This window comes from Heloderma suspectum, chromosome 1, assembly GCF_057233095.1.
Source record: "Heloderma suspectum isolate Gila_16-S chromosome 1, 16-S_ref, whole genome shotgun sequence".
Classification (NCBI taxonomy): domain Eukaryota; kingdom Metazoa; phylum Chordata; class Lepidosauria; order Squamata; family Helodermatidae; genus Heloderma; species Heloderma suspectum.
This window is the reverse complement of record NC_139458.1, coordinates 225,769,974-225,783,786: the sequence shown is the minus strand read 5'-3', so window position 1 is coordinate 225,783,786 and position 13,813 is coordinate 225,769,974. Positions and strand designations below refer to the sequence as shown.

At 45.9% G+C, this 13,813-nt stretch overlaps 1 protein-coding gene across 19 annotated transcripts in view; it reads right to left on the bottom strand.

The window, feature by feature from the left end:
• PCNT (pericentrin) overlaps nt 1-13,813 on the bottom strand; it is a 278,152-nt gene that overhangs the window by 135,015 nt on the left and 129,324 nt on the right. For all 19 annotated transcript variants that reach the window (XM_084820798.1, XM_084820789.1, XM_084820783.1 and 16 more), the window contains 2 exons: nt 11,820-12,052; nt 618-823 (listed from right to left, as the gene is read on the bottom strand). In XM_084820798.1, the coding sequence (XP_084676924.1) occupies nt 618-823; nt 11,820-12,052 (439 nt within the window). The remainder of the gene's footprint in view (nt 1-617; nt 824-11,819; nt 12,053-13,813) is intronic.

Genomic DNA, 13,813 nt, shown 5'->3' with positions numbered 1-13,813 from the left:
AACACTGCAAAATACATCATGATAATTCCCCCCACCCTAACCAGTCATTAAAAGTTAATGGTAGTAAATCCCTTTAAGGAATTCCTTTACAGCTTTGCTTCCTTAGGACCACTTTTCCGGTTACGCCTTTATCCTCACTCCCAGGGTAACCAATTTTATTTTATTTTTATTTATTTATTTCATTTCTATACTGCCCAATAGCCGAAGCTCTCTTTTAGATATTTTAGGTAAACATAATTGCGTTTGCTGCCATTCATCCTTCCATAATCTTATGTCACCTCTCCCCACCATATTTTCTTCTCCATTATTTATTTTAGATTGGAAGTATGATGGCAGTAGGGACCTCTCTATTATTTGCTTATGAAATTCAGTAAAATACCATCTACATTCATGCTGTAAAACAACAGTTTTCCTACATGGTAATAATCTCTACGTAGGGAATAATATAGCCCATTTTATTTGCTGTGTAGCAGCATGAGAGCCCTATGTGCCACAAGTATAATGAGCTGATCCACAGTCGCTTCCATCCACTGAAGATATTAGAAGAAATATCATTTTCCTCACACAGCTATACATGTCTACGGTGTTAAATTTACCAAAAATGAATATAACTTTACTTGTTTAGTTGATGCAACGAATTCTAGAAGCTTTTCCACAGCAATTTGCAAACCATGATCAATTTTATGAATTCTCTCTTCATTTTCAAATATGAAGTCTGGATTTTCAAAAATACTTTCACATAAGTGCTCACTCAGCTCAGAAATTTCATAAGGTACTGAAGAATCAATGCTGTATTCTGGTAGAGTTTGATCACAAGTGTTCCCTATGTTTTTAAAAAAATTAATTTTAGAACACCATGGGTTTAAAAACACACACAACCACAAAAAGAGAACACCAATTTGTTATACCACCTTAACAATCACATTACTAAGAGCTATATTATACTTGAACTGAATACAGCTCTTCAGCATAGAATTATGCCATTGTGCTTGGGAGCAATTAAATGTCCTTCATAGTCTATGCGCATCACAGATATGGGTTCTGTGCCTGCGCAGAGCCTTTGTCAGAACCTAGAGCTTAGACTTTTAGGCAGGAAGCATGCTTGCCCACCCTGCACATGCCTAGAGAGCAGTGCTCTCGTCTTTCCCCTCAGTTTCTCTTCGACCGCCACAGCTGCAAAATTGTTAAGAGCTTTTGCCTGCTAAATTGCTAGTTTTTTCTAGCAATTGAGCAGTCTTCTCAGTTTTGTCTTCTTTCTAACTATCTTCTATCTTATTTTATGTTGTTCACTGTTTCAAACATTTTCTTTTATTTCTTGTGGTGCTGCCCTTGTGGGCCTCTCCAACGGGCTATTATCCTTCAGGCCCCTTTCTGTAAGCATAAGGACTCTGGGAGTAAGCTACCATTGACAAGCAGGCACAATCTCTGCCTGTCCTGTTTGGGCAAAGGGAATGCAGTAGAATCATGTACATAATGCTAAAGCTTTACTATTCAAGCATGGCCTAACGGCTCTTCCCATCTTTGTACATTACTATGAGAATGCACCCTGCAATTGGCGGACCCACTAAAACAATCAGGATCATGACTAAGGCTGCCTGCTTCAATGGCCATGGTGTCATCAAAAGTTTTGCTACTGTCCTTGTTGGCTTAACCCCAACCACTGGCTATTATCACAGTTCTGGCAGGGGTACCACACCCTATGCATAGACACCCACCAACACCGGGATGCATCATCCTGAAAAGGCCTAAGCCAAAACATCCTCCGACTTATTTATTTGCAATATATATATACCACTCCATATCTGGAACAGATTTCAGAGTGGTGAACACAAACGATAAAACAGTAAAAGCATAAAAATATTAGAACACCAGATTAAAATTACACTTGTTTAAAAACACAATGCCAATAAAAACTGTAAATAGCCAATTAAGGAATGCCTCCTGGAAGAGTGCTGTTTTCAGAAGGCACTGGAAACAACCCAGTGTTGGTGCCTGCCTGACTGCCAGGGGCAGGGAATTCCAAAGAAAGGAGGCTGCCATGCAGAAGGCTCTTTTCCTGATGGACTCCAATCGGGCCATAGGTCCATGTGAAACCACCAGGGATATGCCTTCCAATGACCTCAGTGACCGGGCAGTTTGATAAGGGAGAAGGTGCTCTCTCAGATATCCTGGTCCCAAGTAGTTCAGGGCTTGTACACAAGTATTAAAACCTTAAACCTGTCCCAGTAGCGAATAGGAAGCCAGGGCAGTTCCCTCAGCAAAGGAGCTGCATGCTGAAAAGAGGCAGCTTGCAACAACAGCTGAGCTGCTGCATTTTGCACTAGCTCCAGCTTCCGGAGCAACCGTAGGGGCAGCCCCACATAGAACGCATTGCAGTAATTCAGTCTTGAGGTTACTAGTGCCTGTATCACTGTGGTCAAGCTATCCCTGTCCAGGAGAGGCTGTAGTTGGCAAGCCACCCAAAGCTGGTAAAAGGCACTCCGGTCCGCCATGGCCACTTGGGCTTCCAGCGACAGTGATGGATGTAGGAGTACCCCCAAACTACAGACCTATTCTTTCAGAGGGAGTGCAACCCCTTCCAGAACAGGCAATGTGCCTATCTCCCAGACTCAGGAACCACTCACCCACAAGACTTAGAATCACAGAATCATAGAATAGTAGGGTTGGAAGGGGCCTATAAGACCACCGAGTCCAACCCCCTGCTCAATGCAGGAATCCAAGTCACAGCATCCCTGACAGATGGCTGTCCAGCTTCATCTTGAATGCCTCCAGTGTGGGAGGGCCCACCACCTCCCTAGGGAATTGGTTCATTGTCGTATTGCTCTAACAGTCAGGACGTTTTTCCTGATGTTCAGCTGGAATCTGGCTTCCTGTCACTTGAGCCCATTCTTCCGTGTCCTCCATTCTGGGATGATCGAGAAGAGATCCTGGCCTTCCTCTCTGTGACAACCTTTCAAGTACTTGAAGAGCGCTATCATATCTCCCCTCAGTCTTCTCTTCTCAAGGCTAAACATGCCCAGTTCTTCCAGTCTCTCTTCATAGGGCTTTGTTTCCAGTACCCTGATTATCTTTGTTGCCCTCCTCTAAACCCTCTCCAGTTTGTCTGCGTCTTTCTTAAAGCGTGGTGCCCAGAACTGACACAGTACTCCAGATGAGGCCTAACCAGTGCTGAGTAGAGGGGAACTAGGACTTCCCGGGATTTGGAAGCTATGCTTCTATGAATGCAGCCCAAAAGAGCATTTGCCTTTTTTGCAGCCACATCCCATTGTTGGCTCATATACAGCTTGTGATCGACAACAATTCCAAGACCCTTCTCGCTTGTCGTGTTGTTGAGCCACGTATCCCCCATCTTGTAACTGTGCATTTGCTTTCTTTTTCCTAGGTGCAGAACTTGGCATTTATCCCTATTAAATGTCATTCTGTTGTTTTCTGCCCAGCACTCCAGCCTATCCAGATCACTTTGAATGGTGTTTCTGTCTTCCAGGGTATTAGCTATCCTGCCCAATTTGGTGTCATCTGCAAATTTGATCAGCATTCCCTGCACCTCCGCCTCCAAGTCATTAATAAAAATGTTGAAGAGCACTGGGCCCAGGACTGAGCCCTGCGGTACCCCACTCGTTACCTCTCCCCAGTTTGAGAAGATCCCATTGATAAGCACTCTTTGAGTCCGATTCTGTAGCCAACTGTGCATCCACCTGGTCTTTGTTTCATCTAGCCCACTTTAAGCTAGTTTGCTCACCAGGATATCATGGGGCACTTTGTCAAAAGCTTTGCTGAAGTCAAGGTAAATTATGTCCGCAGCATTCCCACAGTCCATAAGGGAGGTTACTTGATCAAAAAATGAGATCAGATTTGTCTGGCAGGACTTGTTCTTGACATATACATGTTGGCTTCGAGTAATCACTGCATTGTTACCAAGGTGCTTACAGACTGACTGCTTTATCATCTGCTCCAGAATTTTCCCAGGGATTGATGTCAGACTGACTGGTCTGTAGTTCCCAGGTTCCCCCTTTTGCCCTTTTTGAAGATAGGGACATTAGCCCTCCTCCAGTTATCTGGCACTTTACCCGGCCTCCATGATTGCTCAAAGAGAATAGACAGTGGTTCTGAGAGCTCTTCTGACAGTTCCTTTATTACTCTAGGATGCAGTTCATCTGGCCCTGGAGATTTGAACTCATTCAAAGCAATTAGGTGTTCCTTGACCATATGCCTATCGATCTCAAGCTGCAACCCTGCCCCTTCAGCCTGTACTTGACCTTTGCCAGGGGAGTCATAGATCCTCTTTGGGGAGAAGACTGAGCCGAAGTAGGAATTGAGCACCTCTGCCTTTTCCTTGTCATCTGTTATTTTGCCATCCTTATTTAATAGCTGAACCACCACTTCTTTCCTCTGTCTTTTTCTATGCACATAGCTGAAGAAAGCCTTTTTGTTGCTTTTAGCATCCCTTGCTAGCCTCAGCTCGTTCTCAGCTTTAGCCTTCTTGACACCATCCCTGCAATTCTGTGCTACCTGCCTGTACTATTCCTTTGTTGCTTGGCCTTCTTTCCACTTCCTATATGTGTCCTTTTTTGTTTTCAGGTCATCTCTGAGCTTTTTGTGAAGCCACACTGGCTTCTTCTGTTGTCTTCCACCTTTTTCTTGTTGGGATTGTTTGTAATTGTGCATTGAGAATTTCCTGTTTTAAAAGCTCCCACCCATCTTGGACTCCTTTTCTCATTAGAGTCGCTTGCCATGGGACTTTACTGATCATTGTTCTGAGTTTATTAAAATCAGCTTTCCAAAAATCCAGGGAACGCGTTTGACTACACTTGGCTTTTGCTTCCTTTAGAACCATGAACACAAGTATAACATGGTCGCTTTCCCCCAGAGTTCCTGTAACTGCTACTTTATCCACTAAGTCATCTCTGCTGGTTAGGATCAAGTCAAGGATAGCCGATCCTCTAGTTCCTACCTCTACTTTCTGTAGGAGGAAGTTATCACCAACACAAGTCAGGAATTTCTTGGAGGGGCCATGTTTTGCAGAATTTGTCTCCCAACAAATATCAGAGAAATTGAAGTCCCCCATTGCTTCCTTGAAACACTGGCTATTTGCTTTTCAAAAGTTTCATCCTCGTCTTCTCCTTGGTTGGGTGGCCGGTACTAGACTCCGACTACCAGATTCCTTTTATTCTTTGCTCCATTTATTTTAACCCAGATGCTCTCGATGGGGCTACCAAGCTCATCCTCCTGTATTTCTGTGCAGAGATAAGTATTTTTCACATATCATGCAACCCTACCTCCCTTTCTGTTCCTCCTGTTCTTTTTGAACAAGTTATATCCTTCAATTGCTGCATTCCAGTCATGAGATTCATCCCACCAAGTCTCAGTTATACCTATCAAGTCATAATTTCCCTCCTGTATTAAGAGTTCAAGTTCGTTCTGTTTGTTTCCCATACTCTGGGCATTAGTATATAGACATCCGTCTTGCCAGGATTCAATTTTAGTTTATTGGCCCTCATCCAGCCCATTACTGAGTTCAGGCACTGGTCCAGGACTTGCACAGCCTCTCCTGATTCAGATGTCACAGGGAGATAGAGCTGTGTGTCATTAGCATACTGATGGCACTTGGCTCCAAATCCCCTAATGACCGTTCCCAGTGGCTTCATATAGATGTTAAATAACACTGGGGACAAGATGGTGTCAGGGTTGCCTCTGAGCATATAGAGGGGCCAGAGCAGTTCAGTTTCTGAGGAAGAGCTGCAATACGTGGGGGAGGAGGAGTTTGAAGTCACTGACATCCTGGACTCGCGCCTTTCGCGGGGGCACCTGCAATACTTGGTGGACTGGAAGGGGTATGGCCCTGACGAATGCTCCTGGGAACCAGCTGAGCATGTGCATGCCCCTTTGCTGCTGAGACGCTTCTACCGACAATACCCCCACAAGCCCAGGGCCCTGGGGGGGGGAGCAAGAGGGGGGGCCTCATGGGAGCGGGAATGATGTCAGGGTTGCCTCTGAGCATATAGAGTGCCAGAGCAGTTCAGATTCTGAGGAAGAGCTGCAACACGTGGGGGAGGAAATTTCCCAGGCTTCAGAGGCACAGCTAGACGGAGAGGTCCTCCCTTCACACTCCCCTGTGAGTGATAGCGAACGGGGGGAGGTGAGGGAAGGACAACCTGAACTCTTAGACGCAAGATGCAGACACAAGTGGGAAATTGCAGGGGCTGAACTTAGGCACTCTACCCAATTGGCTCGGCATTAACAGCTGCGCCTAGAGGTGTCACGGGAGAGGGGGAGAGTTCCCCCTCCCACCCCTTAAGTTAAGAGAGTTTGCCGCCTTTTCCCAAACGGAGACCAACTTTCGTAGCTCCCCTTTAAACTCCTTGAAGGCTTTTCTTTTGTAGTCTGCCAGCCTCTAGCAATAGGGTAAATGGAATTAAAGCATTGGAAATGCAGCCTCTAGTCTGAGTGTTGATTTTGGCTACTGGCGTTTTCAGCAGGGCAAAAGGAGAATCCTGACAGATTGTACCCTGTGGAACCCCAAAGTTCAAATGCCAAGGGGCTGAGGAATAGTCACCCAATGTTAGTCTCTGGAATCAACCCTGCAGTTAGGACCAGAACCATTGTAACACAGTGCCTCTAACCCTAACCCATCCCATGGAGTTGATCCAGCAGGATACCATGGACGATGGTATCAAAAGCCGATGAGAGATTGAGCAGAATTAACAGGGTTGCACTCACCTTGTCCCTCTCTTGATAAAGGTCATCCATCAGGATGACCAAGGCTGATTCAGTCCTGTAACCAGGACAAAACCCAGATTAGAATGGGTCTAGATAATCAGTATTCTCCAAGAGTGCCTGCAGTTGTTCCACCACAACCCTCTCCAGAACCTTCCCTAGAAAAGGGGTGTTTGCGACTGCGCAGTAGTTGTCTAATACCATTAGGTCCAGAGTGGGGTTCTTCAGGACTGGTCACATTACTGCCTCCTTAAGAATGGCAGGGACCACCCCTTCCCGAAGGGAAGCATTCACCACACCCTGGACCCACCCAGTCATACCCCCTCAGCTAGCTTTTATTAGCCAGGAGGAGCAAGGATCGAGAGGGCATGTGGTCAGTCATGTTGCTGCAAGCACCTTGTCCATGTCATCAGGCCACAACAACTGAAACCGATCCCACAAAATCGGGCAGATGGTGGTGTCAGACACCTCAAATGGAACTGCACTAACAACAGCATCAAGTTCACTGTGTAGACAAGCGATTTTGTCCTCAAAGTGCAATGCAAAAAGGTCACAGTGGGTCCTTGCAGGGAACAGGGCCCTATTCACTGGGCAAGGCGTTAACAGCTCTTGGACCACCCAAAAGAGCTCCACTGGACAGAGGCAGCAAAGTAAGCCTTCTTTGCTGCCCAGACTGCCACACAATAGGCGTGATTATGTGCGCTAGAGTGTGCTCGATCATCTTCGCTTCGAGACTTGCACCATTTGCACTCTAGCCGATGTCCAACCTGTTTCATTGCCCATAGCTCCCCAGTATACCACGGAGCAGAATGGGTTCCACAGCACTGGAGAGGGCACTCAGGTGCAATCAAGTCGACGGCCCTCTGCATCTCACTGTTCTATAGTGAGGTTAGGGCCTTGGCTGGATCACCAGCTTTCTCCACTTGGAAATCCCCAACAGCATTCAGAAATCCATCAGATTCCATCGGTCTCCTGGGGCAGACCATCCAAACAGGTCCCCCACCCCTGCAGGAGGGAAGTAACGCTGTCAGTTCAAATCTCAGCAAGAAATGATCTGACCATGACAATGGGATTACTTGGACCCCCCCCCCCCAATTTTCTACTACCAATACAACAAACAAGCCTAAAAAGAAAAGAAGTCGAAAGCACTTCTCCAACACACATCCCCTCTCCTATTTTACATAAAAATGTGGCTGCTTCTGCACCCTGCCAGACTGCCAGTGAACAGGCAGAACCATCTCAGGTTTCACAAGGGAGTTCAGACTCAGAGTTGAAGGGGGGAACATCCCCTTAACTCAAGGGAGAGGAGTCATCTGAAGAGACTAGCTCAGCTTCCTCTTCTCACACACAGCTCCTGGCTGTAATCAAGGTCTCCTTGGGAGGAGGTTGTCTGACTGTCCTTGATTTGTTGCAGCTGGAGGCTGGGTGGGGTCAGAATCCTCCAAGTTTAAAAAGAGTTCTAGTAACTCTACATCTTTCTAGAAACACAACCTGAATTTAGCTGTGATCTTTGTCTGCCTCATTCCTTGACTTCTTGCTCCTAACTGAACTCCTGATTTATGATCTGGACTGCTGATGAGCCTGTTTATTGTCTGCTCCCTGTTGATCTTCTTATGCTGTTATCTTCCCGGCTTCCAACCTTGGCACGCTTATGGTAACACTCTATTGACACCCCGCCCCCCCGGCTTGCATTCCAGACCTCACGGCCACAACCTGGCTTCCTTTGGCCATTCTCATGTTCTCTTCAGACCTTTAGCTGGCTAAACACCCAGCACTGCTCTTCCACAGAGTGAGTAAGATTCCAGAGTAGGACAGCATCTGCAGATTGTGTTGATGACGTCGTGGGAGGAGGCACCGTAACTAGGGGCAGCACTGCAGGGGCAAGAAATAGACCCTGGTCTGGTGAAGGTATCAACACAGCAGCCAAGGGCACTGTATGGTAACTAGCCGGAGAAGTAGCCTTGGACTGTGGGATCTATAAGGATCGTCTGTCTCAGGCTGTCTTAAGCCCAGATTCTCCGAGCAATAGGTATACCTGGGTAGTAAGTCCCATTGGGATTAGGGACATTTATCCCACTCTGAAAATGGAGATCACAAGCAGCAGTAGCCTCAGGCTCACAAATCTGACCTACATTCCCTGAGATGCAATGAAAAATGTCCGGAAATCATTGACTCCAGAGAACCTCACAGAGATGGGGAGCGTCTATTGCAATGTGACTTCTCCCACGTATGTGGAGGCTGAAGTACCAGTACCGGAGATGCACCTCGAATTTCACCCTTCAAAATTGAGGCTAGTACTAGAGAATTGTCTGCGGGTACAACCCTTGGCATCAGTTCCAACTCTGGCAGTAGCTGCACTGGAATCAGGGAGTCAAGTAGACAAGGAAGTGCTGGTAGTGTCAGAATGTCAGGGGTGTTTCTGAGCACAGGGAGTGGGATCGCAGTTCAGATTCTGAAGGAGAACCGCTAAACAAGAGGGAGGTGTTTTTTCAGGCTAGACCAGACATGACTGGGCTGGCTTCTCAGGTTACAAATGCTTAGCTGGCTGAGGATGAGGGTTCCTCTTCACACACCTCTGTGAGAGATGGAGAACAGAAGGAGGGGGGGTTGGAGAGTCTGATCTAATAGACGCCAGGCACAGGTGCAGAGCAAAGACAGAGAAGGCAGGGCAGAACTTAGACAGTCTACCCATTTGGCCTTGCGTGAGGAGCTGTGCTCAGAAGCCTCACGAGAGAGAGGTACCTCCCCCACTTACGTTAGGCTAGTGAAACCGCCTTCCTCTTCAAATGGTGGGCAACTCTCTAAACTTCCTTTTGAGTTCCCCTGAAGGCATTCCTTTGTAGACTGAGAGTCACTGAGAATCTGCATCTGTATGACCCTGTGAAGTAATGGATTAAAAGCTGTAGACGGAATCCTCTCCTCTGTGTTTGTTTTCGGCATTGAAATAGAGTGGGGGCTAAAGGAATCCTGACACAGAAGCAGGGTTGATACCGACACAGATGGGCCCTATGTTGGGGCCATGGACAGTCTGTCCACTGAAGACTTCTTCTTTGGTTCTAAAGAAGACTTATGAGCCTTCTTGAAAAGCTTTTCACCACCATAAGCTTCAACAACCTACCAGGTGTTGGTGGATTGGTACAGACAGTCTCAGAGGCTGTTGGCAACAGAGACTTTGATCCCTGAATCTCCATGAGCTCTCTTGGCACCTGGGCAAGGATCTTCAACACCCCAACTGGGGAGGGGTGGTAGTCCTTTGACACCTTTGACATCTTCCAGAAGTCTCTCCCCAAGAACACAGAGTCCTGCGGTTCGATTATGCCTCGCCTGCTTATGAGTACAAGAAAGATGAAGGCTCATGGAAATGATGGATCTGAGGCCACACAAGGGCCTTCCTCAAGAAATTCTAGAACTGGTACAACTGCTTTTCAAAAAAAATACTTTGCACGGAAGCTTTTTTCAAGCACCTTGTGGTATTGCCCTTGTGGCTTTTTTCTGGGGAGCAGGGGGGCATACAGATTACAGTAATCTCTGATTTTGGTGTCACACCCAGGATGAACCTGTTCTAATCAGCTACAGCTAAGCTTTTAAAAGCCCTGGTTGCCCTAGTTGATGACTTACAGTGGGGAATGGATTGCAGGGTGGTTCTATTTGTTCATCTGGACCTCTCAATGGCTATTGCTACCATTGACCATAGTACCCTTCTAAATTGTTTATCTGGGTAGGCCATAGGAGGCATGATATTAAAGGGACTCTGGTCCTTCCTAAAGGAGCGGTCTCAGAAGGTGGTGCTTGAGGACTTCTGTTCCACCCCACAGCTATTAGCCTATGGTGTACTGCAATGTTCAATCCTATCCTCCATGCTTTTTAACATCTATATGAAACTTCTGGGGGAAGTCTTAGATGGGGTTGTACGCTCCCTAAAATAACAAGTTCCTACTCTGGGAGTCCTCCTGGACTCTGCACTAACTGGGGAGGCTCAAGTGGCTGCAGTGTCCAGGAGTGCATTTTACCAGCTTAGGCTGGAACGCCAGCTCCAACCCTATCTGGAGAGGACGGACCTTGCCTTGGTTATTCATGTACTGGTAATGACCAGGATAGACTACTGTAATGTGCTGTATGTGGGGCTGTCGTTGAGGATGGCTCAGAAACTTCAGCTGGTGCAGAATGCAGCCACCTGGGTGTTGGTGGGGGTGAGGTAATCCAATTATATATTGCTTATACAATGCCCGCTGCACTGATTACCAGTGTGTTTCTGAGCTCAATTTAAAGTGCTGGTTTTGACTGTTACGGCCTTAAATGATTTGGGACCAAATTATTTGAAGGACTGCCTTCACACATATCAGCCTGCCTGCATTTAGGAACAGCTACAGAGGCCCTTCTCACCTGCCCACCTTTGACAGCATTTAGGAGGGCAAGGACATGAGAGAGGGACTTTTCCACAGTGGCCTCACATCTCTGGAATGAGTTGCCATCAAGGGTCCGTCAAGCCCCCAATGCTGCAGGTTTTTAAGAAATCTCTGAAAACCCACTTGTTTACTCTGGCCTTCCCCTATTTATCTGTGTGTGGTTACTGTTGTTGTTTAGAATGTTGTTATTATGCAATTTTATCAGTCTATTGTTGTAAGCTGTCTTAGGAGAGCTCCTGCCCTGAATGGCGGCATATACATATTTTAAATGAATAAAAATTAAGCTGAGGTTCTATGGCCTATTTTTCTATACTCTATTGCTACATACCAATCAACAAAAAACCAGTATCTGATAATGATTTCTTCTAAACCTCCACAAAAACATATTCAAATAAATGTGGGATGTTCTATATGTGGTAAGGGAGGGACAAAGGAGGAAATGTGTAAGCCCAAACCTGCTCCCAGAAATAGGCTCTAGGAAAGATTCTAATATATTTATGAAAAAGAGGAACAGATACTGGAGGGACTTACGACGTGAACATTAAGCACTTTCAATGGCAAAAGTTCCCCCACTGAAATCCTCCAGACTTGCTTAACATTTGGCTAGATTGTAGCCTTCATCTGAACTGCAGAAAAGCCATGTAGGACAACAAGAACATAGTACCCAATTTCCAAAGCAAGATATCTGCATACAATTACCTTGGCCAGCTCTATTACTTTTCTTTATGCCCCATTTCACCATAGTTTTACATTTTTGTGTAAGTACTGTTTCTCCAGTCATAATCTGACTCTCTCCTGAATCACCAGATGCTAGGCTGTCATCAAGACAAAGACCAATCTTCTTGCAGACGAGATCCACGGTATCTTCTGTGGTCTTCACCATTCTCAGAAGCAATTTCAAAGCTTGCTGATAAGACTCTTGCAGCTTCTTTCTAAAATAAAACATAATATATTGAGCTGGTCTGTCTCTGACCTCTTCACTATGGATTATCTCATCCCCTTCAGCACTGCATCCTCCTCATGTTCATGCTCCTCACAGTCTGCCTCCTGTTTTTTCTGGAACATGTAGTCCACTGATCCAATGGCTTCTCGCTTCTTGTCTGCTCTGTAGATTCTACAGTTACTCTCTTCAATTCATTGCTGTCCTCAGCTCTCAACACATTTGGCCCACTCTCCCAACTAACTAATTGCCCCTCTCATCCCAGTCCTGGCTCACTAACTCCATTTGATATCTCCCTTCATGCATTCATGGAGCTGAGCACTTCCAGAGAAGAACAAAAGAGACTTGGCTGATTGCATTAATTATAGATTAATTCTTTCCTACTTCTCATCTGCCAGCTACCTGGCCAAACAACTTTACTGCACCCTTCTGATGCACTCTCAATTCGAGAAATCCCCAGTGCCAATTCTCTACATTCGATTTCCTATGACTACCTGCCCCACTATGTCTGCAAGGTTTTGCAGCGTTCTTCAGTGCTAAAAATCCAGCTATTTCACACACTCCCGCACCCTTCCCCCGCAACTTCCAGCTCTGCCTACAGTTCTCTCAATCCTTTCCTCATTCCTGTCCCACCTGGTGACTTGTCTACCCCTGATATTTTCTAGCCCCTTGATCCCATCCTTTGCAGTTACCTACTTGCCACCTCTCCTTTCTACCACAGAATCAACCTCTCTCCCCACACCCTGGTTCCTTCCTTACTGCATTTAAACATACTACTATATCCCCTTCTCTAAAAAAAATCCCTTAACATATTGTCTCTTTTCAACTACTGCACAATGTTCTTTGTATCCTTTGCTTTCAAACCTTGGGAATCTTAAGCCAGGCCCAGGGCAATCATGAGCCAAGATGGACGATAGCTGTGGAAAAGTCTAGCCATGTGCAGCCTTTGCTGAGGATGCCTGTGTTTCAGTGCAGTGTTTGCCAAAAGAAAAGTTGAGAGACTTTGGCGTCTGGGTTGATAAAAAAAAATGAAAAAGGCATTGTTATTTGGCAGGCTGGGAAGGATAAAATTTGGTACCATAGCAGATGGTGAAGCCATAAGAAGCAGATAAGGTAGCTTTTGCTTTGAGAAGATGCTGGGATTTACAACACTATGAAAAGACAACAGAAAGTTTACAGCAGGGGTGGGCAACACACGGCCCGCGTGCAGCCCCAAAATTGGTGGTGGCAAAAAAAAAAAAGGTGGTAACTGCTATAGAGCAGTAAAGTGGACAAGCTACATTTGGCCTTTTCACCATTCCATAGTGGTCTGCCACCAAAATTTGATGGCACACCATTGATTTTTTTCCTACTATCAAATTCAGTGGTGTGGTTGGAGGTGTATGGCTTGTAGCGGCATCCAGGGTGGCAAAAGTGGCTTCTAGACCCACCCACCAGTTGCCCAGCTCTGGCTGGGACACCAGTTAAATCCCCTCTGGGTTTTCGACAGAAAGTGGAAAAGTTCTTCAGTCCATCTCCAAATGAAATAAAAAGCCTGGTCCCAACTCTGAGCCATGTAAGGAAACATCCAGAAGTTTTCTAAGTTTTCAGTTATTTAAATAATTTTGTACAGAACTTTGTTCATGTTGTTGATTTTAATTTTGAAATTCTTTCAAGATTGCTCCTAATGAAGGATATTGCTGGTCCAAAACACATTGATTGGGCTGTAATAAATTCATACTGTTGGCACCTCTGGAAAATGCTTTCTCCTTTT